General features: G+C 36.7%; 1 protein-coding gene across 3 annotated transcripts; it reads left to right on the top strand.

Annotated features, from left to right (window-relative positions):
- The first annotated feature begins 53 nt into the window (after positions 1–53).
- LOC110544941 (putative P2Y purinoceptor 10) lies at positions 54–26,630 on the top strand. 3 transcript variants are annotated; one of them, XM_060374580.1, is made up of 2 exons: positions 54–246; positions 23,724–26,630. In XM_060374580.1, exon 2 carries the CDS (start codon positions 23,922–23,924, stop codon positions 24,960–24,962), a length of 1,041 nt encoding a protein of 346 aa, XP_060230563.1. In that variant the 5' UTR covers positions 54–246; positions 23,724–23,921; the 3' UTR covers positions 24,963–26,630. The 3 variants fall into 3 exon arrangements, with proteins under 3 accessions (XP_060230563.1, XP_060230560.1, XP_060230561.1); XM_060374577.1 differs by having other exon boundaries at positions 54–347; XM_060374578.1 differs by lacking the exon at positions 54–246 and adding an exon at positions 371–519.

Below are 26,630 nucleotides of genomic sequence, written 5' to 3'. Positions count from 1 at the left end.
AAACTAGGCTTTTGCATAGCCCAGGCTTTAATTTCAATGTTCAGAACAGACTGAGAAAACTACTGGTAATATGTGGCAAATTGAAGTCAGATACTCTGTTCCCGGTTGAAGACGTGTACAAATCATGGAAACTCTGAATTTATCAAAGCCAAAATTTGAATTTACGTTGCCCACGATATCCTCTGAGGCGAATGCTTTCCCAAACAACTGAGGGATGCTGATGAACAGTTCTACCTCCCATTAGAGGTAAACGCTTTTTTTTTTCCTGTTTTGCTGAATAAACTACGTTACTTCCTCTTCTAGCTGTACAAGCCTGCAGTTCACTACAGGATATCTGGGTAGAAAGGGTAAGGTTTTTGGCTTTCTCTTCATATATTCAAAAATAGACCTTAAAAACCTCTGTGAATTGAAAACGACAGTGTGAATTTCTGCTGCTTCCACTGAAAATTCAATTCTGAGTCTGCTAATATCTTACCTTTGGGGGGATTTATTGTTATGAAGAATGGAGACTTCAGTGAGGTAATATCTATTTATAAGTTTAAGTGGTGCAAATGTTTGCTCTAACTGCTGCATGCTTTCTGAGAGGAAATGTGGCTGCCGAGATACAAAACTCCTTTCTCTAAAATTTAACATGCCACTGACAAAAACCAGGAGTCCAGACTTGTACTAAATATTGCTCCTAACAATTCTATGTTAAAATTGAGATTGTGGTTCATTAAATGCATTATATGTATTAAATACATTGTTAGTGTGAGCCAAGGGGAGAAAATAAACTTAGAGTTTTAAACTCATGGTTTGTATTAACCAAATTAACAGCGTTCAAATAGTAAATGTAGCTAAGTGTCTTAATCTGTTTATAAGATGAGACTTGACTTTTTTTTTTTTTTTTTCGCAAAATGGGACATTTTCCATGCATGCATTTTCCAGTGGGATGTGATGGCTTCAAATAGCACAAAAGGATTTTCATCAAGCCCTAGAAGCTAGTACAGCTGTCGAGTCTCAATGGGGCTGATTCTCAGCTTATGATGAACGTTTCTTTGGATGTATTTTTAATTTGAGAACATGGGAAGCATTTTCAAAAGACATTCCAAGCATTTTGCTGTCTTTTTAGAAGGAATTCCTTCTGTGGTTCTTAAGGAATGTGTTCTTTTTAAATTCTGCTAATTTCACACATGGAATTTGATTCTTCGATATGTAAAAATATCCACATTATATAAAGTTACATGTGATTCTAAATGAGTATGTAAGCTGTAGTAAAATATAAGTGAAGCATATTTATTAGGGAAATATAAATGAAACCTATTTACACCAGCACCTTCCTTCTCCTGAGGTGAAAAATCAGTGTATTTTGTACATATTTAATTTCCCCCCAAACGAAGTGTTGAAGACAGTAATTCCCCTTCCCTTTTTTAAATCCTCAAATGAAGTTTATTATTTTCTATAAAAATTTGGAATGTTTTATCGTATTACTAGTTTTTCCCAGTAACAAAATGAAACTAACAACTCCAGACTGCATGAGCATGACTCACAGAATGGCACTATGTGTATATTATGGTTGCCAAGCGGCACCATACTGTCTGCTCTTGAGAGAGCTTTGCCTAATCTCTCTGACCACAAGTGTGGGTGGAGCTTTTTTTCCTATAGCAAAGTTGTTCCAAAGTGACTGATCCTTGGGCTAGTGTATGAAATCCAGCAGCCTAAGCAGATGCACAGCCCTGGGAACCTCCAGAAGGTATTGAAATCAGCAGGACTCCCTGGACAGACCCTCCTTAGAAACAGCTTTGGTGGGATTGTGACAAAAGATAGCCTCAGTAGACTTAAAAAATTCTGGGTGGAGTTTTCCCCACAAGTCAGATGCCTCTTCCCCCACTCCACCCAGGAAGTTTAATGGGAAGATCAAGTTACTCAAGCAGCTTCTGAGAGGAAGAAGGAAGGAAATTAATCACCCTCCTGTCCCTAGCAGTAGACTTTAACACAACATTGAAAGTTAGTAGGGACTAGATGTTTGCTAAATTGTAGAGCCCTAGGGGAAGGGAGAGGTTTCTGTTGGCTGACTATGCTGATGTCTTACTTTCTGCAGCTGTGAATGTGTGTGTCCTAGAAGACTGAGAAAGAAATTATTCACTAGAGCATGAGACATTTTCCACATGGTCGAACTTATTGCTCAAGATTGGAAAAATAATACTTGTCTGAAATTTCTAGTGGTATAAAATTATAATATAGCATGAGGGTTAGACTTACAAGTTGGCAACTTCTTAGGCACATTATTCTGAGCCTGGGAAAGAAAAAAAAAAAGACAGCATTCTGAAGTGTTTCTCTCTGCCTTTAACCAGAAATGCCATGAATAATCTAATCCAGTGGCTATTTATTGTCTCTCAAAGTTCTCCTTTCTTGAAACAAGTGATTCTACTTATGGTAAAAGGTTAAGCTAGTAAAATTAGCTAATGAGTTTACAGGCTCAAGTTTTCGTCAGTTGGTAGATTTTTCACAAACCAGCAAGATCCACACTTTGAAAGATACTAAATAATTGAAAAGGAGGTAAGGGAGACAAAAAAAGAAACATTACAGCATAGTACAAAGAGAAGTTTTCTGACTTCATATATCTTACTTACGTATTAACCAATACTGTTGCTAACAAATACATGTGCCCCATACGTAGATAACAACCTCAGAACATTGCTATGAAAATGAGCGCCATCAATAATAGGGTATTTTTTTTCTATGTTTGCAAATTTTAATTTTACTTCTTAAATTTTATCACAAATATGTGACATAATTTACTTTGGTAACTTCTATATCTTTTCAATAATTTATTCCCCTCCTAAAACTAACTTTTAAATGTAAATAGCAGTGTATGTTTATAAGCTACAATATGGATGATCTTTTGATCACCAACTTGCCTCTCTGTGGTAAAGATATAAAAATGTGGTTTCTTTTTTTAGAATTTTGTAATATACAATGTTATTTACTCTGCCCACCATGTAATGAAGTTTATTGTTATAACAATTTCTTTATTAACATTATACCATTTTTAAATTTTAGCTTTTCGAGACAGGTTTTCTCTGTATAGGCTTAGCTGTCTTGGAACTTGCTCTGTAGACTACCCTGGCCTCAAATTCAGAGGTCTGCCTTCCCTTTCCCCCATGAGTGCTAGGGTTAAAGGCATGCATAACCATGTCTAGCTAACTTTGTACACTTGATTTACCATTTCCCTTCTTTTATTTCTTCTTCCTTCCCCTTCCCTTCCCCTGCCAGTCTCTGTTAACCATTTTTCTATTCTCTGTTTCTATGAAATATGTTTTTCTATTAAATCTTAGATTATATAGCATTTTTTAGCCTGCTGTATTTCATTTAGCGAATTATCTCTTAGTTCTACCTATTTTGTTGTATATAATAAACTATTTCAGAGTTATATAGTATTTCCTTTTGTATATATGCCACACCTTTTTAAACAATATTTTATTATTATTTTATTTATTTGTTTGTTTTATTAAAATTTATATACTTTGTATCCTGGCTGTAGCCCCCTCCTTCATCTCCTCCTGGTCCCACCCTCCCTCCCTCTTTCCCTGCTATGTCTTTCCCCTAGTCCACTGATAGGCGAGGTCCTTCTCCCCTACTATCTAACCCAGGCTTGTCAGGTCTCATCAGGACTGTCTGGATCCTCTTTCTCTGTGGCTTACTTAGGCCACCTCACCAGGGGATGGTGATCAAAGAGCTGGCCACTGAGTCGATGTCAAAGACAGTCCCTGCTTTCCTTGCTAGGGAACCCACATGGAGATTGAGCTGTCCATGGGCTATGTCTGAGCAGACGGTCTAGGTCCTCTCCATGCATTGTCCTTGGTTGGAGTATTAGTCTCTGCAGGACACCTGAAGTCAGATTTTTTGTATGCCACACTTTTATTCATTTATCTATTTCTAGACTTCCTGCTTTCATATATTGACTATGCATAATCATGAAATTATCATAAAAGCATCACTATCTCAACATATTGATTTCAGTTATTTGGGCATATACTCAAGATTGGAGTTATTGGAATATATAGTTCTATTTTTTATTTTTTGAGGAACCTGAATTCTGTTTTTAAAAGTGACTGTACTGATGTGTATTCCTATTAGCAATGTGCAATGAATTGTTTCTTTTCTGGATGGCTTCTGTGTGCTGGATCTGGACTGAAGGGATTCTGAGGCATTTCTTTGGGCAAGTCAGATAATTCAATATTTGGCCTTACTTAAATAACATGAAACATCCAGAATTTCTCACTTGAAGGCTGGGTCTGATGGAAGAATCAATTCAATAGCTGCAAATTTCACACATGGTTTTCCTGAGAAGCTTCTGAAGCTTTTGAAACTGAGCTTCTCCAGCCAGAGAGTGAAATTTACAACAAACAAAAGCAAATCAGAAACCCAACTCGACAAAGATCTCCCACTGACACCAAACAAGGCAGTCCAGCTAGGGGAAAGGGATCCAAAGGAAGGAAACAGAGTCAGAGACAGCCTTTCCTCCAGTTGTTAGGGGTCCCAACATGTTGATCAAGCTGCACATTGCACATCTGCTACATATGTATATGGGGCCTAGGTCCAGCCCATGTGTGCTCTTTGGTTGGTGGTTCAGTCTTTGTGAGCCCCCATGGACCCAGGTTAGTTTGCTCTATAGGTCTTCTTGTGGTGTCCTTAATCCCTTTGGCTCCCTCAACATTTCCTCCCACTCTTCAACAGGAGCCAGGAGCTCTGCTTATTGTTTGGGTGTGGGTCTCTGCATCTGTTTTCATCAGTTTCTGGATGAAGTCTCCCAGAAGAGAGATATGCTAGGCTCCCATATGCAAGCATAGCACAGCATCATTAGTAGTGTCAGGGGTTGCTCTCTCATGGGTAGGTCTCAAGTTGGGCCAGTCATTGGTTGGCCTTTCCTTCAATTTCTGCTTCAGTCCCAGAAATCCAGTCCCAGAAATGCCCCCACTGATTTCTATTCTTTCTTCCAGTTGTCCTACCCTCTGTCTCCCCACAGCTGACCCCCTTCTACAATCCCCTCCCCACTTTCTTTTCCACCCAGTTCACTCCCTCCATCCACCTCCAATGTCTATTTAATTTCCCCTTCTAAGAGAGATTCCAGCATCCTCCCTTGGGTCCTCCCTGTTATTTACCTACTTTGGGTCTCTGGATTGTAGCATGGTTATCTGAAACTTTATAGCTAATATTGACCTATAAGCGAATACATACTATTCAAGTCTTTCTGGGTCTGTGTTACCACACTCAGGATGATATTCAGAAACTCATTTCTTAATTTTGGGCTACATTTATTACAAGCAACAACATGGTGCAGATGCAATGATTTCCTCTGAATACATTATAGACCAAACATCTGAGACATTCCCTCTTTTATTAGTTTCCAGTCAGTTGAACCTTAATGAATCTAAGCAAAAAATTATAAAACCTTTTTATTTGCAAATATTTTTTTCACAATAAATTGAAAAAAAAATTAGTACAGGTTCTTTATGTACACTTTGCCAAGTTTTCCCTAATGAAAAAATCTTAGGAAACTAGAGGGACAGGGAGGAGATGAGGGAAAGAGGGTGGGGTTGGGAGGGAATGAGGAAGGGGGTTACAGCTGGAATACAAAGTGAATAAACTATATTAATGCAAAAATAAAAAAAAAATACTCTGCCCCTCAAGAAAATTAAAAAAAAAAAAATAAAGGAGCCTGAAAAAAAAAAAAGGAAAAAAAAAAAACTATAGTAAATTACCATTAGGAGGAAACTGAAAGTGATATAATAAAATGAACTAGATTACAGGCCTTATTTATATTTCATCAGTTTAGCAAGTACTCATGTGTGTCTTTTATCACATGCATATATTTGTTCCAACAACATCACAATGAATTTGGAAATCCTGTATTATCGCAAAAGTTCTCTTGTGTTATACCTTTACATCAAAACCCACTCTAGTCTACAACACTTTGATAACTTTTCATATACTTTCCACATCAATGTTTTGTTTTGAGTATACTATATAAATGAAATGAAATAATATATAACCTTTTAGATGGGTCATTTTCACTTAGCTAGTTTCTTTAAACCTATTTATTTTCTTTAAAAACTATAAATAAAATTTGTATTAGTAGCTGGTTCCATTTTATTGTTAAACATGAGTATATAGCAAACCCTGTTAAAGTACTTACATATTAATCCACAAAAATATCTGTATTGTTGCCATTCTGTTTCTGGGGGGGGAATATTACAGGTAATGATAATGAGCATTTAGTTACAAGTTTATTATGGTTAGGTTTTTATTTTTTTTTAGCATCTACCTAGAAGTAGAATTTCTAGCATTTATAGTATGTGTGCTGTTAGTAAAGGCAATATACAGCAAGCCTATAGTCAACATCAAACTAAACAGAGAGAAACTTAAATCAATCCTACTGAAACCAGGGACAAGGCAAGGCTGCCCACTCTCTCCATATCTCTTCAACATAGTACTTGAAGTCATAGCTAGACCAGTAAGACAACTACAGGAGATCAAGGGGATACAAATCGGAAAGGAAGAAGTCAAATATCACTATTCACAGATGATTTGATAGTATACATGAGTGACCCCAAAAATTCAACCAGAGAACTTCTTCAGCTGATAAACATCTTCAGCTAAGTGGCTGGATACAAAATTAACTGAAAAAAAAATCTGAAGTTCTCCTTTCTAAAAAAGACAAATGGGCTGAGAAGGAAATTAGGGAAACAACACCCTTCACAAAAGCTGCAATTAACATAAAGTACCTTGGTGTGACTCTAACCAAGCAAATGAAAGATCTGTATGAGAAAAACTTCAAGTCTCTGAAGAAAGAAATTGAAGAAGATATTACAAAATGGAAAGATCTCCCCTGTTAATGGGATCAGTAGGATTAATATAGTGAAAATGGCCATCCTACCAAAAGTAATCTACAGATTCAATGCAATTCCCATCAAATCACCCACACAATTCTTTACAGAGCTTGAAAGAACAAATCTCAATTTCATATGGAATAACAAAAACAAACAAACAAACAAACAAACAAACCCAGAAGAGCTAAAAAATACTCTGCCCCTCAAGAAAATTAAAAAAAAAAAAATAAAGGAGCTATCTACCAAAAAAAAAGATCTTTTGGTGGTATCTCCATCCCTGATCTTACCCATCAGAAAGGCTAAGATCAAAAACTCAAGGGATGATGCATGCTGTAGCATTTTTTTAAGAGCTTCTCTGTCATTCAGTATTCCTCTGCTGAATATTCTCTGTTTAGCTCTGTACTCCAATTTTTTATTGGATTACTGGTTTTTTTTTTTTTTTTTGGTTTTGTTTCTTTTTTTTCTGTTTAAATTCTTGAGCTCTTCAAATATTCTGGATATTAATCCTCTATCATATATAGACTTGACAATGACCCTTTCCCAATCTGTAGGCTGTCATTTTGTTCTGATGACAGTGTCATTTGTCTTACAGAAGCTTCTCAGTTTCATCATTTCCCTTTTATTGATTTTTGATCTTTGAGGCTGTGCAGTTGGTGTTCTGTCCAGGAAGTTGTCTCCTGTGCCAATAAGTTCAAGGCTCTTCCCCACTTTTTCTTCTAACAGTTTTAGTGTGTCTGGTTTTATATTGAGGTCTTTGATCCACTTGGATTTTAGTTTTATGCAGGGTGATAAGTATGGATCTTTTTGCATTTTGTACGGTTTTGGCTTCTTTGTTAAACAGGTGCCCGTAGGTGGTAGGTGTGTTGGTTTGTTTTTGGGTCTTTGATTTGATTCCATTGATCCAACAGTCTGTTTCTATGCCAGTACCATGCCGATTTTTTTTTTATTACTGTTGCTCTACAGTACAGCTTGAACTCAGGGATATAGATACCTCCAGATCATCTGTTATTGTACAGGATTGTTTCAGCTACTCTGTTTTGTTTTGTTTTGTTTTTCCTTATGAAATTGAGAATTGTTCTTTCAAGATTTGTAAAGATTGTTCTGTAAAGAATTGTGTTGGTATTTTGATGGGAATTCCATAAAAATCTATAGATTGTTTTTGGTAGGATGGCCATTTTTACTATGTTAATTCTACTGATCCATGAGCATGGGAGATCTTTCCATTTTCTGATGTCTTCTTCAATTTCTTTCTTCAGAGACTTGAAGTTTTTTTTCATACAAGTTTTTCGCTTGCTTGGTTAGAGTCACACCAAGGTACTTTATGTTATTTGTGGATATTGTGAAGGGTGTTGTTTCCCTAATTTCCTTCTCAGCCCATTTGTCTTTTGTATAAAGGAGGACTTCAGATTTCTGAGACAATTTTGTATCTAGCCACTTAGCAGGTGTTTATCAGCAGAATGTGTTCTCTGGTAGAACTATTGGCATCACTCGTGTATACTATAAAATCATCTGCAAATAGTTATACTTGATATACTTGACTTCTTTTCCAATTTTTATCCCTTAATATCCTTTAATTGTCTTATTGCTCTAGCTATAACTTTGAGAATATGTTAAAGAGATATGGAGAGAGTGGGCAGCAGTGCCTTGTTCCTGATTTCAGTGGGATTGATTGTTTCTCTCAATTTAGTTTGATGTTGGCTTGCTGTGTATTGCTTTTACTATGTTTAGGTACATATCTTGTATCTCTGATTTCTCCAAAACTTTAAATATGAATGGGTGGTGGATTTTTTTCAAATGCTTTTCTGGCATCTAAGGAGATTATTATGTGGTCTTTTTTTTTTCTTTCAGTTTGTTTATATGGTGGATTACATTGATGGATTTTTGTCTGTTGAACAACCCCTGCATGCCTGGGATGAAGCCTACTTGGTCATGGTGGATATCTTTAATGTGTTCTTGGATTCTGTTTGTGAGCATTTTATTGAGTATTTTTGCATCAAAAAATACTCAAGTATTTGGTCTGCAGTTTTCTTTCTTTGTTGAGTCTTGTGAAGTTTAGGTATCAAGGTGACTGTGGCCTCATAGAATGTTCCTTCTGTTACTATTTTGTGGAATAGTTTGAAGCATATTGGTGTTAGCTCTTCTTTGAAGGTCTGGTAGATTTCTGCCCTGGGAATTTTTTGGATGGGAGACTTTTGATGACAGCTTCTATTTCCTTAGAGAATATAGGACTATTTAATTTATTTACCCGATCTTGATTCAGCTTTGGTAAATAAAATCTATCAAGAAAATTATCCATTTCATTTACTTTTTCTAATTTTGTTGCATATGGGCTTTTGAAGTAGGACCTAATGATTATTTGGATTTCTTCAGTGTCTGTTGTTATAGTCCCCTATTCATTTTTGATTATTTTTTATTTGGATGGTGTCCCTCTGCCTTTTAGTTAGATTGACTAACTAACTAGATTGTTGATTTTCTCAAAGAACCAGCTCTTGGTTTCATTGATTCTTTGAATTGTTCTCTTTGTTTCTAATTTATTCCTTTCAGCCCTGAGTTTGATTATTTCCAGCAGTCTCCTCCTCCTGGGAGTGTCTGGGCCTTTTTTTCTAGTGCTTTCAGGTGTGCCATTAAGTTCCTTGAATAAGATGCCTCGAATTTCTTTATGAAGGCACTTAGTGCTATGAACTTTCCTTTTAGTACTGCTTTCATTGTGTCCCATCAGTTATGATAAGTTATACCGTCATTTTCATTGAAATCCAGGAAGTCTTTAATTTCTTTCATTATTTCCTCCCTGACCCAGTTGTCTTTGAGTAGAGAGTTGTACACTTTCCATGTGTGTGTAAGCGTTTTGATATTTCTGTTATTATTGTTGAGGTCTTGTTTTAGAACATGGTGGTTTGATATGATACAAGGGATTATTTCAATATTTTTGTATCTGTTGAATCTTGCTCTGTGCCTGACTTTATGCTCAGTTTTGGGGAAGGTTCCATGAGATGCTGAGAAGAAGGTATAGGCTTTTATGTTTGAGTGAAAGGTACTGTAGACATGTATTAGGTCCATTTGATTTAAGACCTCTGTAAGTTTCATTACTTCTCTGTTTAGCTTCCGTCTTAATGATCTTTCCCTTGGTGAGAGTGCAGTGTTGAAGTCTCCCACTATTAAGGTGTTTGAATAGATGTGTGATTTAAGATTTAATGATGATTCTTTGGATAAATGCAAGAGCCCTTCAGTTTGGTGCTTAAATTTCAGGATTGTAATGCTGTCTTGGTGGATTTTTTCTCTGATAAGAATGTAGTGTTCCCCATTTGGATGTCTACATGCAGAAAAATTAAAATAGATCCTTATTTATCACCCTGCACAAAACTAAACTCCAAGTGGATCAATGACCTCAACATAAAACCAGATACTCTACATTGGTTAGAAGAAAAAGTGGGGAACAGCCTAGAACTCATTGGCACAGGAGACAACTTTCTGAACAGAACACCAACAGCACAGGCTCTAAGAGCAACAATCAATAAATGGGACCTCATGAAACAGAAAAGGTTCTGTAAAGCAAAAGGCACTGTCGTGAGAACGAAACAACAGCCTACAGACTGGGAAAGGATCTTCACCAATCCTGTAACTGACAGAGAGCTGATATCCAGACTATATAAAGAAATAAAGAAATTAAAAAGTGATAAATCAAGCAATCCAGTTAAAAATGGGGTACGGAGCTAAACAGAGAATTCTCTGTAGAGGAATATAGAATGGCAGAGAAACACCTAAAGAGATCCTCAATGTCCTTAGCTATCAGAGAGATGCAAATCAAAACGACCCTGAGATTTCACCTTACATCCATCAGAATAGCAAAGGTTAAAAACTCAAGTGACAACACATGCTGGAGAAGATGTGGAGAATTGGAAACCCTACTCCATTGTTGGTGGGAATGTAAACTTATACAACCACTTTGGAAATCAATCTGGTGCTTTCTCAGACAATTAAGAACAGTGCTTCCTCAAGATCCAGCTATACCACTCCTATGCATATATCCAAAAGAAGCTCAAGTCACAACAAGGAAATTTGTTCAACCATGCTTGTAGCAGCTTTATTCTTAAAAGCTAGAACCTAGAAACAAACCAGATGTCCCTCAACAGAGGAATGTATACAGAAATCGTGTTACTTTTACACAATGGAATACTACTCAGCAATTAAAAACAAGTAAATCATGAAATTTGCAGGGAAATGGTGGGATCTAGAAAAGATCATCTGAGTGAGGTATCCCAGGAGCAGAAAGACACACACGGTATATATTCACTTACATAGACGTATAAGATAGGATAAACATACTAAAATATGTGCACCTAAAGAAGATAAACAAGAGGACCTGGAGTAAGATGATCAATCCTCACTTAGAAAGACAAATGGGACAGACATGGGAAGTAGGAGAAAACAAGTAACAAGAAAGAAGCCTACTGCAGAGGGCTTCTGAAAGACTCTACTTAGCAGTGCATCAAAGCAGATGGGGAGACTCATAACCTTGGGTAGAGTGCAGAAAATCATATGAAAGAAGGGGGTGTTAGTATGACCTAGAGAGAACAGGAGCTCCACAAGGACAAAATATATCAGGGCACAGGGGCTCTCTATGAGACTGTTTCTCTAACCAAGGACCATTCATGGATATAATTTAGAACCCCTGCTAGGATGTAGCCCATGGTAGCTTAGTAACCAAGTGGGTTTCCCTAGTATAGGGAAAGGGAACTATTTCTGACATGAACTCAATGACTGACTGGCTCCTTTACCCCCCACCCCCAAGGGAGGAACAGTATTGCTAGGCCACAGAGGAGGACAGGGCAACCTGTCCTGAAAATACCTGATAAGCTACGGTCAGATGGAAGTGGAGGAGGACCTCCCCTAGCAGTGGACTTGGAAAGGGGCAGGGAGGAGATAAGGATTGGAAGGGAATGAGGGAGAACACTATGGCTGGGATACAAAGTAAATAACCTGTGATTAATATATATATATATATATATATATATATATATATATATATATATATAATGTAATGTCCCTCTCCATCTCTTTTGATTAATTTGGGTTGAAAATCCAATTTATTAGATATTAGAATGACACTCCAGCTTGCTTCTTGGGTCTGTTTGCTTGGAAATTCTTTTTCCAACACTTTACCCTGAAGTAGTTTCTGTCTTTGTATCAGAGGTGTGTTTCTTGAATGCAGCAGAATGTTGGATCCGTTTTTTGCTACCATTCTGTGTCTTTTTATTGTAGAGTTGAGGCCATTGATGTTAATAGATATTAGTCATCACTGATTGTTAGTTCCTTTTATTTTGGAGTTGATGGTGATTGTGTGTTTGTATGCTTATTTTCTTTTGCTTTTTTGTTGTTGTTGTTTGCGAAGTTATCTATGTCCTGTGTTTCCTTGGGTGTAGTTGATTTCGTTGAGTCGAAATTTACATTTCAGTATCTTCTGTAGGGCTAGATTGTTGTGTATATCTTATTTAAATTTAGTTATGTCATGGAATATTTTGTTTTCTCCATCTATGTTGATTGGAAATTTTGCTGGATATAGTAGTCTGCGTTGACATCTGTAATCTCTTAGTGTATTCATGATATCAAGGCCCTTCTGGCTTTCATGGATTCTGTTGAGAAGTCTGGTGTGATTTTAATTGTTCTGCCTTTATATATTATTTGGCTTTTTTCTCTTGCTGCTTTAAACATTTTTCTTCATTCTTTAGATTTAATGTTTTGATTATTATGTGGCCAGAGGAGTTTCTTTTCTGGTCTAGTCTATTTGGTATTCTGTAGGCCACTTTTATATTTAAGGGTATCTCTTTCTTTTTTCTTTTAAAATTTATTATTTTTGAAGTTTCATTGCATACATCCTTTATGTGTGGTACTGTGTTGTATAAGGACATTTTTATACAATTATGGATTTTTTCTTCTTTTTTTAAAAATTTTTCTTTATTAATTACATTTTACTCACTTTGTATCCCCCCCCGTGGTTCCCTCCCTCCTCCTGTCCCAATCCCTCCCTTCCTCCACCCTTTGCCTACATGCCCCTCCCCAAGTCCACTGATAGGGGAGGTCTTCTTTTCCTTCCTTCTGATCCTAGTCAATTAGGTCTCATCAGGAGTGGCTACCTTGTCCTCTTCTGTGGCCTGGTAATGCTACTTCCCCCTCAGGGGGAGGTAATTAAAGAGCAGGCCAATCAGTTCATGTCAGAGACAGTCCCTGTTCCTATTACAATGGAACCCACTTGGATACTGAACTGCCATGGGCTACATCTGTGCAGGGGTCCTAGGTTATCTCCATGCATAGTCCTTGGTTGGAATAGCAGTCTCAGGAAAGACCCCTGTGCTCAGAATTTTTTGGTTCTGTTGCTCTCCTTATGGAGTTTCTGTCCTCTCCAGATCTTACTATTTCCCACTTCCTTCCTAAGATACAATGCACTCTGCCCAAAGGTTGCCCATAAGTCTCAGTATCTACATTGATAGTCTGCAGGGCAGAGCTTTTCAGAGGTCCTCTGTGTCAGGCTCCTAATTTGTTCCCTCTTTTCTCCTTCTTCTGATGTCCAGTCTCTTTGCCTTTCTGGATAGGAATTGAGCATTTTAGCAAGAGTCCTCCCTCTTGATTAGTTTCTTTAGGTGTACATATTTTAGTAGGTTTATCCTATATTATATGTCTATATGAGTGAGTATATACCGTGTGCATCTTGTTTTTTATTGCTGAGTAATATTCCATTGTGTAGATATACCACAATTTGTGCATCCATTCCTCCACTGAGGGGCATCTGGGCTGTTTCCAGCTTCTGGCTATTACAAATAAAGCTGCTACAACCATGGTTGAGCAAATGTCCTTATTGTGTACTTGAGAATCTTTTGGATATATGCCTAGCACAATACTAAAAACTGCATGGTACTGGCATAGAAACAGACTGGTGGATCAATGGATTCGAATAGAAGACCCTGACATAAATCCACACACTTATGGACACCTGATTTTTGACAAAGATGCCAAATCCATTCAATGGGAAAAAGACAGCATCTTCAATAAATGGTGCTGGTCTAACTGGAAGTCTACATGTAGAAAAACGCAAATAGATCCATACTTATCACCCTGCACAAAACTAAAGTCCAAGTGGATCAAAGACCTCAACATAAAACTAGACACACTAAACCGCTTAGAAGAAAAAGTGAGGAATACCCTTGACCTCATTGGCACAGGAGATAACTTCCTGAACAGAACACCAACAGCAGAGGCTCTAAGAGCAACAATCAATAAATGGGACCTCATGAAACTGAAAAGCTTTTGTGAGGCAAAGGATACTGTCATCAGAACAAAACAACAGCCTATGGACTTAGAAAGGATCTTCACCAACCCTATATATGACAGAGGGCTAACATCCAGAATATGTAAATAACTCAAAAAGTTAAACACCAACAAATCAAAGCTTAGGATACTGTTCTCAGAACAAAACAACAGCCTACAGATTGGGAAAGAATCTTCACCAACCCTTTATCTGACAGAGGACTCATATCCAGTATATATAAAGAACTAAAGAAGCTGAAAAGCAGCAAACCAAGTAATCCACTTAAAAAATGGGGAACAGAGCTAAACAGAGAATTATCTGTAGAGGAATACCGAATGGCAGAGAAACACTTAAAGAAATGTTAAACCTCATTAGCCATTAGGGAAATGCAAATGAAAACAACCCTGAGATTTCACCTTACACTCATCAGAATGGCCAAGATCAAAAACTCAAGTGACAAAACGTGCTGGAGAGGTTGTGGAGAAAAGGGAACCCTTCTGCACTGCTGGTGGGAATGTAAACTTGTACAACCACTCTGGAAATCAATCTGGCGCTTTCCCAGACAACTAGGAATAGTGCTTCCTCAAGATCCAGCTATACCACTCCTAGGGTATCTCTTTCTTAAAGTTAGAGAAATTTTCTTCTATGATTTTCTTGAAAATGTTTTCTGGGCCTTGGAGCCTGGAATCTTCTTTTTTATCTATTCCTATTATTCTTAGGTTTCATCTTTTCATGGTGTCCTTGATGTTTGGTGTTTGGAAGTTTTTCAATTTCATTTTTTTTCTTTGAGAGATCATATCAATTTCTGGAATTGTATCTTCATCATTTGAGGTTCTCTCTTCCATCTCTTGCATCCCGTTGGTGATGCTTACCATTGTGGTTTGTGAGCTCTTCTCTAAGTGCTCCAACTCCAGGATTTTCTGTGTTTGTGTTTTCTTTATTGATTCTAATTCAGTTTTCATGTCTTGTACCATTTCCTTCATATGTTCAAATGTGGATTCCTGTCTATGATGGAGAACTTTAAGTGTCTCATTTTTTCCCTTACCTCTTTATGTGCCTCGAATAACTGCACAATTATAGATAAGATCATTTTCCTGTGTTTCAGCTGCAATAGAATATCCATTGATTTTTGAAGATTATGCTAAAACCATGATGCCCTGGTTTTTGTTGCCTGTATTCTTCTGCTGGCCTCTAGCTATCTGGTTGTCTGTAGCCTTGACTTACTGTTCTTGGAGCCTGTACTGAAGAGTGGATACACCTGTCTCAAATAGTCGTACCTGGATTCATTGTCTCTGTTGACTCACTGTTTTTGAACCAGTATACCCCGTAGCTGGGGCACAGGAGGAAAGATCTCAGAGTCTAGAGCTTCTCCAGTGTCCCACGGGCTTCCTTAAGATTGTAGAGAATAGGATTTGGATCCCAAGCCTGGTTCAGCTCTGCTGGGTTCATTCTCTGTGCTGGGGTTGTTGTTTCCAACCAAGGTGGCCTTATTGTTGGGGAGCAGGCAGAAAGATATCTGAGCCTAGAGCTGCTCCAGTGCCCCATAGGCCTCTTTGGGCAGTAGGCCAGTGGAACTTGGATCAGGTGCTTAACTCATCTTATCTAAGTTCTCTGTCTGTGCTGGGATTATTATTTCTGAGCTAGGTGAGCCGGGATGCTTGGGTGCTTGTGGAAAGATCCCTGTGCTTAGAGCTGCTCCAGGGCCCCACAGGCTTCCTTAAAGATGGAGCATTAATTTGGGTCCTAAGCCTAGCTCAGCTCAGCTTTGTTCACTGTTTGTCCTGTGCTGGCTGATTCTGACCTGGGATAGCTAGGCAGGTGGGGAGCAGGCAGAATGGAGCCATGCCTCCCCCACAGTACCAGAATGTATCCTCTCAACAGGGCAGTGAGAGCGAGTGCCACCACCTGCGAGACCAGGAAAGTGTCCACAGATGTTGAATGTGGCCTCCTGGGTTTGGAACCAGGAGCCACTAGTACACAAAAAGTGTTCACAGGACTGTGAAAGTGCACACCAGAGTTTAAAGCCTCACCCTCAGTACAGGAAGGTGTTAACTCCGCAGGTAGTGAGAGTGAGTGCCCAAGGTCTGTGCCTCCAGACTCTGGTCCCAGGAAGATATCCACAGATGGTGGGTTTGGGCATGTGGCTTAAGGTGGCAGGGTAGGAGCCCCATGTGTGCTGCTGCTGGTCCCAGAAGGTATCCACAGATGGTGAGTTTGGGCAGGTGGCCCAAAGCTCTGGCAGTGCTGGGTAGGAGCCCGAGGAATTTTTTTCTTGGTGCTACCTGGGTGGCCTAAAGATGGACCTTCAAGTATCCCCGTGTATTCTCTCACTTGAGCAACACAGACTTCTGGGATTTGGAGTTCACAGTATGTCTTGCCAGTCACTCTGCTCTCTCTGCTGAGTTGCTGTTCAGATACCCTGCACGGTCACCAACATCTTGGATCTCCCCTGCTAACAGGCTCCTTGAGTATTCATTCTCTCAATGTTTTATGGTATTACATAATTTTAATTTAATATTCTCTTTCCTTTTCATTTGTTTTACATAGACACCTCTTTGTGATTATTTGAATTTAACTTCTTATTTATTTTTGTTTCTTCTGCTTTCACTTCAGTTCTTTACACTTGAATTGCAAGCAACGCCTTTCCTTGAATAACTTCACTTCTGATCTATATGAGCTCAGTGTCAATGAGCTTCATTGGAAGGAAAGAGACAACTTTGTAGCTAAACAAGAGATAAAAAGATGGCTACTTGTATCAAAATAGGGCTAAGTACAGTGGGATAAAAGACACGATTATATACTTTAAAGTTCAGGAAAATAGAAATACCATTTGGTGATTGTGGATGAGACTAGTCAATAAATGTATTCAAGGTATCACGTGTTCTGTGGATTGAGTCTACATCAGAGTGCTCATATAACATCATGCAAATACACACTTTTAAGCTATGTCTCAAAACAAGTAAGATATCATGTAAGTACACACTTGAGGGACTAGGGGCTATGTTTCAAAAATAGTAAGATAATATGCTTGTTAAGGAAGTTAGAACTCAAAGTAAATTCCCCAAACAATATAAAATTATGTCACTACTTCCGGTCATGAAATATTGAGTGGCCATGAGGATTAAATGATAGAAAGTGAATATAGTTCATTAGAGATTCTCAGTAAATTTAATTGTCATGAAATATGGTATCCATGCAGTTGTAAGTTGGTAGATACACAAAAAATTCAAAGAAAATTGAGGTTATCAAGGGTTTATGAAGTCAGGAGTAATTTCCTGAGGTAAAAAAAAAAATAATAATCCTAAGCAGAGCTTTGAAATATATTTATATTTTGTCTTCTCTCATGACTCAGAAGAATTTCATGAAACAAAAGAGAATAAAAGCAGCATGTGTCATGACATTGCTAGATACCAGATGCAAACACTGTGAAAAATTAGCTTCCTTTCTAAATATATAAACCATGGTGCACATTGTGTGATAGTACGAGACTATATATAAGAAAAATCGAGAAAAACAACTCATAAGCACAGATACTTGCTTTCAAACTCAGGTCTGTCTGAAAATAGTCTATAGTTGTATTACTATAGTATATTGACTGTCAAGAAAAAAATAAAAAAACAATGCCAGAAAATGAAATTTTAGTTATGTTGACACCAGGTAAAAAAAAAAAAAATTGAAATAGGTGGCCTTGGGACAAAGTCTACGAGTTTTTCCAAATACTGGGGAAGGGGTGGTGAAAAAAAAAAAAAAAACAAAACAAAAAACCAGAAATAAATTTTACCATTAAAATGAACATAAGCCACAAATAAGTAAAGTGTTTTTACCTTCTATAATTTGAAGCCAAAGAAAGTTTTAAGATCATCTTATCTTTTGACTTTTATTGAACCTTTTGTTTTGAAGTTTCTGACACTGGAGGAGGGCTAGAAAGTTTAAGACAAAATAATTTGTTTTTCTATAATTCATGTTTTCTCTTAAAGAGTTTTGAGTTTTGGGAAACATTGTTTATGCAAGTGCTTAAGCCACAGTATGGTGGTGACTCTGAACATTAAAAATGACCTGTGTGGAACTAGTTGTATAAGACGTTTCAGAAGTAAGTTCATTAAATATTTCTCAAAGATTCACTGGGAAATAAATAATAATTTAAATAACTGACATTGTTTTCCAGCTGTGGGAGTTTATTTATTAAACAGAGAACCTTGACTGTTAGAAAAATACACCTTAAACATGATGAATATTTGAATTAAAATGGGTTTATTTTTATTATTTTATGTGTATGAGTATTTTGCCTGCATGCAGATCTGTGCACCACATGTGTACCTCCTATTTGAGGAGGTGATGAGTCCTGCTTGTGGGTGCTGGGAGTCAAAACCTGCTCCTTTGCAATAACAAGCGCTCTTAGCCACTGAATAATGGGATCAAAAACCTCTTTTAAACCCCCCCTCTGCCAGTGGTTCTTATTTATTTATTTATTTATTTATTATCATTTACTATAATTTATTGAATTTGTATCCCTGCTGTGGCCCCCTCCCCAATCTCCTCCCAATCCCACCTTCTCTCCCTCTTCTCCCCCTATGCCCTTCCCCTAGTCCACTGATAGAGGAGGTCCTTCTCCCCTTCTATTTGACCCTAGCCTGTCAGGTCTCATCAGGACTGGTTGCATTTTCTTCATCTGTGGCCTGGTAAGGCTGCACCACCCATGGGGAGGCAATCAGAGAGCTTGCCACTGAGTTCATGCCAGAGAAAGTCGCTGCTCTCCTTACAAGGAACCGCACTTGGAGACTGAGTCTATGAGCTACATCTCAGCTGGAGTTTTAGGTCCTCTTGGTGCATTGTCCTTGGTTGGGATATCATTCACTTCAGGGCCACCTGTGCCCAGATATTTTAGTTCTCTTGGTCTCCTTTTGGAGCTCTTTTCCCTTCCAGGTCTTTCTATCTTCCCTTCTTTCATAAGATTCCATGCTCTCTGCCCAAAGTTTGGCTATGGTTTTTTGTTTTGTTTGTTTGTTTGTTTTTTAATTAGAATTTCTTTCCAGAATCTCATGAGGGCAGAGATAATGAAACATACTTAAACATGTCAGATTATACTAGAAATTATTGGAAATTAGACCACAAACTTGCCAAAAGATTTCCTCATCTCCAATGTGAAAAAAAAAGTGAGTTAAATGATTTACAATATTTGTGAGGGGGGAAAAATACTGTTTTCCCAGATAAAATTTTCTTGCTGGTAATGGAAGTGTGTTAGGGTAGAGATTTTTAAAGAATGATCTTTGAATCACATGGGATAATTATTAGAAATGGTTATTGTTGGATTATTGATCCCCATCCCAGATCTACTGAATGAGCAATTCTGGTAGGAGTGTACTCTAGATCACACTGAGGAATGATTAACTTTGAGGACCATGTGTTAAAGTATTTGGATTTGTGATTACAGGCCTATTAAAAGTGTGACATTCAAGATTCTTTTTCATTACAATGTTAAGATAACTGTCCTAGATTTCTAACCACAGCTGGGTGCTAAGGAATGAGTCATACATTCTGGAGGTCTACTGTGCACCATCACAAAAACAGCAAGCAATTCTTAGAATATTGGAGAATTACTAGCAGGAATTTTTAAATAATCTCATAAAAATCATAAATATGTAAAGGATTTTATTCAGATTGGTTTACTTATTTAACAATCTATACAGCTCTGTTCAGCCTACACATTCACAATTTGCCATGTCATTTGATGGAGTCATAGTTAGCTACATCATACTTCTTCTACCAGATAGACAGGATTTGATTTATTTGCAATACTAACATATTTGACATTGTGATGTTACAGAAAGGAACATGGACTTTGAAATTTCATATGGGAGGCCTTCTTGGACAATTTGAATCACCCATTTAATGTCTAGCAATTCAACTTAAAATTTAAGAAACAAGTTGTTCAATGTAAACAGATGAGTTTGCAATAATGTTTGGTAAATATTTTAATGTTTTTTTTTGAGAAATATCTCACATAGCCACAGGCTACCCTTGACACATCTATGTAAAGAATGATGACCTTGAACTCCTGATCCTCCTGCCTGAACCTGCCAATGTTGGGATTGTAGGCAGGTATCGCCATTCTGGAAGTTTCCATTGTTTCTAATAATAATAAGGTAATCTACTAAAAGTCCATTAATTAAATAAGTTATACTAGATAATTGTAATCCAAATTAATTAAATATATGATTTAGATGTAAAGGATATGAGATTTTATGCTAACTATGGTTCAGTGATTAAAACTGTGTTTATAGAGTTATATGTGTAATAAAGTCAAATTCAATTAAAATTGCTACATATGAATTTATTTATAAATCAGCATACATAGAAAAATTGCTTAGAAAACTATGAATGAAAATGTTAGGTCTGGAAACTCTTGTTTATATATAAATGTCTTTGTGTATAAAACCAGATTTATGAGAGCCTCAGTGTGAGTATTTTATATTAATAAAATTTGCTTTGTCATTTCTTATCTTTGTTTTCTAGTGGAACTCATTGCCTTATGTGTAGACATAATGAAAGATTAAGGACAACATAATTTTTTTAAAGATGGCTTCTTATCATGAGGGACTAGAATATTCCTTTAAACGTAATGTATTTGCCCTAGAAAAAATGGAAGGAAGCAATATCTCTTGCAGCAGTTAACTTTCTAGATTTGTGGTCTAAAACCTGGTATTGGTGCATTTCTGAACATTTGTGTTTTTGTGTAATTACCAAAATGTGCTTTCCATCTTCAACGTTCCTTGAAATGTAGATATTTTTCTGTAGTGAGAGGCAAGAGACACCAGGTCAATCATTACCACTAACTTTCTGTGTGAATTTGTAACTTTTAGGTTTCCCTTTTCTGGCGTTGTTTTTGTCTTTTGATAAGTAACTGATTCTTATCTAGAGGCCTTTAACAGCTACATAATTTAGGAATCTGTAATACATCTAGAAGCTAAGCAATCTTTAGAAAATGATTATGAAGTATGAAAGCTTAGGACAAGAATAAACCAAGTCTTCTTAAATACTGTTCAAAGATTTCTGTTTCTGAAGTTCATGGGATACCTAATTTTTCCATTATTGAGGTATCAAACAAATTCCTTTCAAGTGTCAATGTAGTTGAACATTGGTGTAGTTATGACACCTGGTGGTCAAGTCAAACATCACAGCTAAATTCTAATCCCTACACACCCATTTAATCCCACTCATTACCTTCCTCTCACAAAACTTTCTGTCTCTGAGATTCATTTGCCTTTCATAAAATTATTCACCCAAATAACAGTCAACAGAACGTTCACATATTTAAGACACTTCAGTAGACTTTTATTTGGGAGGATAGGATGTAATAAGGAGATGAGCAGTTGGCATGTAGGAGTTTTCTAGCTATTTCCTGTAGTAAAGCCACTTGGAAAGGAAAGTAACCTCATCTTGCCAGAAATATTATGTTATGCTCACTAAAGAAAATGGACAGAATTATGGATACTGTGAATCCAGAAAAATGACATTTGTAACTTATGGATGTCAAAAGGAGTTTCATGGAAGAAGTGAGTCTCGCCTTTTGGAAACCTCAGTTTGTTCATCTGACAAAACAGCCATGATATATCATTGTTTCATAGCTTTGGCATCAGAAATTGATAGAGTGTACACATGGTATTTAGCTTAGCATCTGGCAAAATAGACATTCAGCAATTGCTATTCATGTTTATAATAAAAGCAAAGATGATTATAAAGATTAATTGTCTGATTGTATTTGGATACTCCACCTGGTTTGTGTTTGCAAGTATTTTAAAAAATTTACCCTGAATATAGAAAACACATTTTCAATTATTGCAGTTAGTTCAAGCAAATTATAAAAAAGAGATAGTGTTGTCTCTGTTTACACTTTACTGCACCAACTGCCTAATTCAGCAGCATATTTTACTCAGTGAAAGAAAATCCAAGTACCTCTTTGCCTGAATAAACCGGTTGTTTGATTTCACTGAACTTTCAGCTCAGTAAATAGAGTTTATCCAAGAATTATATACACTCACTGCAGAGACATAAAATAAGTTTGACACTGTGTGGGCTTTGTTTGGTTGACTACATTTCTATGATTTTTAATTGGCTGTGCCTAGGTTTGTACACATAATCCTAGACCCTGTATTACTTTCCAGACTAATTCAAGAGGCATTGCCAAATATGCATTCTACTTTACCACTTGAGTACGTGTCACCATTAAGGTTGTTTCATTTTTTTTCTTTAGCTTTATAAAATGTGTAACAAACTAATTGCTCTTTCCAGTACTAAAATGTACAATGAGGCATTAAAATCTTATTTATTCTTCTGTTTGAAATCAGAATATATAAAACATATTTTATAAGAATTATCAAACATTTATTAGTTAAATATTTGCTTCAAGGGTGAAATTAGCTGTACTGTGGTGGCTTTTGGCCAGAAGTAATAATGATTTAACATAAAACAAAACCAAGAACAAGGACAATTAGAAAATTAATTTTTAATCTGGATAACGAAGATTTGAGAAAAGACATGATTGTTATCTTCAGATATTTGCAAAGCTTTTGTGTCTAACAGGGAGTAAATTATTTTGTCTTTGACAAAAATAACTGAGTTGAAACAATACGGGAACAGATTTTAAGTCACTAAATAAATGGAAGATATTTCTAAAATTTATGACCACTGAAAATACAACCATTTACATGAATGGTTTTCACCATTTGCTTTATTTATTACAGGATATCCTCTAGAGCTTTACATATTCTGATAGTTGACTGAAATAGTGAAAAGATAGTTTCAATATATATGAGTGTTTGGAGCTGCCACCGTAGTGTTAATAAACACAGAGTGTTTTGGAAAGAGCTTATAAAAGGTGTTATAAGATGATAGCAAAACAAACCCTCTTTTCATCCAAAATTTGAAGAAGGGGTTCCTGTTTTTCCCAAGGCCAAATCATCCCTAAATGACTCTCTGTGACATGCCAGCCTTTGGTTAGGTCCCTAATCCATGTGCCATTCAAAAGAGTTTGTAGCTCACCTTAGCAACCATTTATTAATTTATAATGTAGCTATTAAAAGTAAATTAAGATTTCATTTTCCCAGAGTTGATGACCGTAACTCGGGCAAACTTTAGACAGAAACAGATATACAAATGCAACATGGAGAGATTATGGGTCAAGATGGCGACTAGCATGTACAAATGCAACATGGAACTTCACAAGGGTAATGGGATATTTGTCTGAAGGCTGTTTGACCATGAGATCTTGGCTGTTGGTTAGCTATGCAACCCTGATGATTCTCTGTCAGAGTATAAATCAAACTGAAGTTGTTGTCAAAATAATTATCTTAAAAGATCATGTAATCATGCTTGAAAGTATCTTCCTCAGTACTATTTATCTGTTGGTAAGTTGCTTTTAATTTTACATAGACAAGAACTTTCAGATTTATGAAAGTTCACATTTAAATACCTCTGTGGTAGGACTACAACCAATATGCATATACACATGTGCTGATCCGCCTCTGACTCTATCTTTATTCTATTTTCCACAGAAATCACCATACAAAGGCTTTTTCTAAGAAAAGACCACAAAGCTCAAGATGGGAAGTAACAACCCAAACAGTATTATATAGTAAAGTACACTGATCTACAAATGCTGGGTCACTACTGTCTCTTTGCAGCCAGCTATATCTTTGGGCAGAAGTCATAATTCCGCAGTTTACCTTGATGAACATACTGAGATATTCAAGATGGGCAGCAACAGTACCAACACCACAGAGAGTAATTGCAATGTCACTCATTTGACGTTTCAGGACTCTCTGTATGCAACCACGTACATCTTCATCTTTATTCCTGGTCTCCTGGCTAACAGTGCAGCGCTGTGGGTTCTGTGCCGCTTCATCAGCAAGAAGAATAAGGCCATCATTTTCATGATCAACCTCTCAGTGGCGGACCTTGCTCACGTCCTGTCCTTACCTCTGCGGATTTACTATTATATCACTCATCACTGGCCATTCCAGAGGGCCCTTTGCCTGCTGTGCTTCTATCTGAAATATCTCAACATGTATGCCAGCATTTTTTTCTTGACATGCATTAGCCTTCAGAGATGCCTCTTTCTCCTCAAGCCATTTAGAGCCAGAAACTGGAAGCGTAGATACGATGTGGGCATCAGCGCTGCCATCTGGATCATTGTGGGGACTGCCTGTTTGCCACTTCCCATCCTGAGAAGTGCTGGCTTAGCCAGTAACAGTGAATACTGCTTTGCTGATTTAGGTCTTCATGACATTAGTATGGCTTCCTCCATTGTCATGATAACTGCCGCTGAACTTGGAGGGTTTATATTGCCCATTGCAACTATTACTTATTGCACATGGAAAACTAGAAAATCTTTACAGGAATTCCAAGATCCACCTCAGAATATCAAAGAGAAGAAAAAGGCGTTGAGAATGGTTCTAATGTGTGCAGTGTTATTCATAGTGTGTTTTACTCCTTACCACCTCAACTTCCCATTCTTTATGATGGTAAAGCAACGTGTCTTCTTGAACTGTTCCTTTATTAAGAGCACTCTATGTTTCCACATCATTTCCTTGTGTCTTGCAAATCTTAATTGCTGTCTTGATCCAGTTGTGTATTATTTTATGACTTCAGAATTTCGTGATCAATTTTCAGAACATGGCAGTTTGGTCATCCAGTCATGTTTGTGTTGTAAAGACAATACTTTGGAAATTCACCAGAGGAAGGAATATATTCAGACTATCTCTCTGGAATGTTTGGATGTTCTAACACAATGAGATGAAATAATCACCTAGAACAGCCTTTATACTCTGGCATGTTAGCCATTTCAAAGTGATACTGAATGCCATGAAGAAACACAGCCACTTCACTCCAAATAATCTTTCCACAGGAGTTCTCTATGCCAAGATTATTTGTGCAGCAACTGAGAAAAAATTGTCTTCACACAAAGCAATAATTGACTGAAAGAATCTCACACCCATTCCTCAGTAATGGATCCAATATTTTCTTCTTTAACAGAGAAAAAATATTAAAATATAGTGAACATGTGTAAGTTATATAAACATTGAAAAAATCTACATCAGAATATGACCCTAACTTTATTTAGAAAATATACACTCCTTGAATCAATTGTGTTACAGGATAACTTTTCATATTAATATGAATTATGGAAATTAACATTATCAAACCTTAAGTTAAAGAATTAAAACTGAAACTCTTTGAAAGTCTGTGAGTTTATGATTGATGCATACTTTTGTTTACTGTCAATTTTTGGGCAATATTCTCATATATTTGTTTATTAAAATCAATCTGGCTAGGTGATTGTTTCATAAGTAACTTCACTTGATGCACTTAAATCAACAGGTAATGAAGAATCACACAATACATATAGTGTTTATTCTGTTGAAGTTTAGTTGAGCTTAATTTTTTATATTAGAATATACCAATGAACTGAATCAAATTCAGTCATTAATGCAGAACAAACATTGCCATTTAAAAATGTCTGTAATTGGGGGCTAGAGAGATGGCTCAGTGGTTAAGAGCGTTCTCCGCTTTTCCAAATGGACCCGGGATCAATCCCCAGCACCCACATGGCAGCTCACAACTGTTTGTAGCACCAGTTCCAAGGGATCTGACACCTTCACACTAATACATATAAAATTAAAAAAAATTAAATAAATTTGAGTCTGGAGAGATGGCTCAGTGGGTTAAGAATGTTGTCTGCTCTTCCAAAGGACCTAGGTTCAATTCCCAGCACTCACATGACAGCTCACAACTGTCTGTAATGCCAATTCCAAGGGATCTGACACCTATATACTAATGCAAATAAAATAAAAAAAAATTTAAAATGCCTGTAATTTATTGTTAATATAAATCATTCTCACTGGAAAATTTGGAGCTTACCATTTTCAAGTACTGGATATCATTAAACTGAAATTTTATAAAGCAATGTTTAGTTTTATAAAATTGCTATTTTTGTCTTGTCTCTACTTTTAAAAATAGCCTTTAAATTTTTATTATATTTTTAGGTTAACATATAAGGAAATGGAATTCATGGTGACAGTTTCAAATACACACACACACATATATTTGCATATATATAAACATATATATCATTGTACTTGTTCTTATTTACTTCCCACAGCCTTCTTTTGGCTGTCCTCCCATTCTTGTTGATGCCCTTTCTACCTCCTGCATTTCCCTTTTTGCACTCTTGAAACAAATGTTCTATTACCTCCTGTATTTGATCATACTTTGCATGCAACCCTTTCCATCTCTCCTTTCACGTTCTACTTTCATGTTATCTATCTATATATTGTATATATCATATATATATATGATTGAAAATGTGATATTTGTCTGGCTTATTTTGGTTAACAAACTAATCTTCAGTTCCATTCCCTCAAAATGTTGTATTTTAATTCTTCTCTGCAGATCAATAAAAG

This window comes from Meriones unguiculatus, chromosome X, assembly GCF_030254825.1.
Source record: "Meriones unguiculatus strain TT.TT164.6M chromosome X, Bangor_MerUng_6.1, whole genome shotgun sequence".
Lineage (NCBI taxonomy): Eukaryota > Metazoa > Chordata > Mammalia > Rodentia > Muridae > Meriones > Meriones unguiculatus.
The sequence above is the reverse complement of the archived record's forward strand: the minus strand, read 5'-3'. Positions and strand labels throughout refer to the sequence as shown.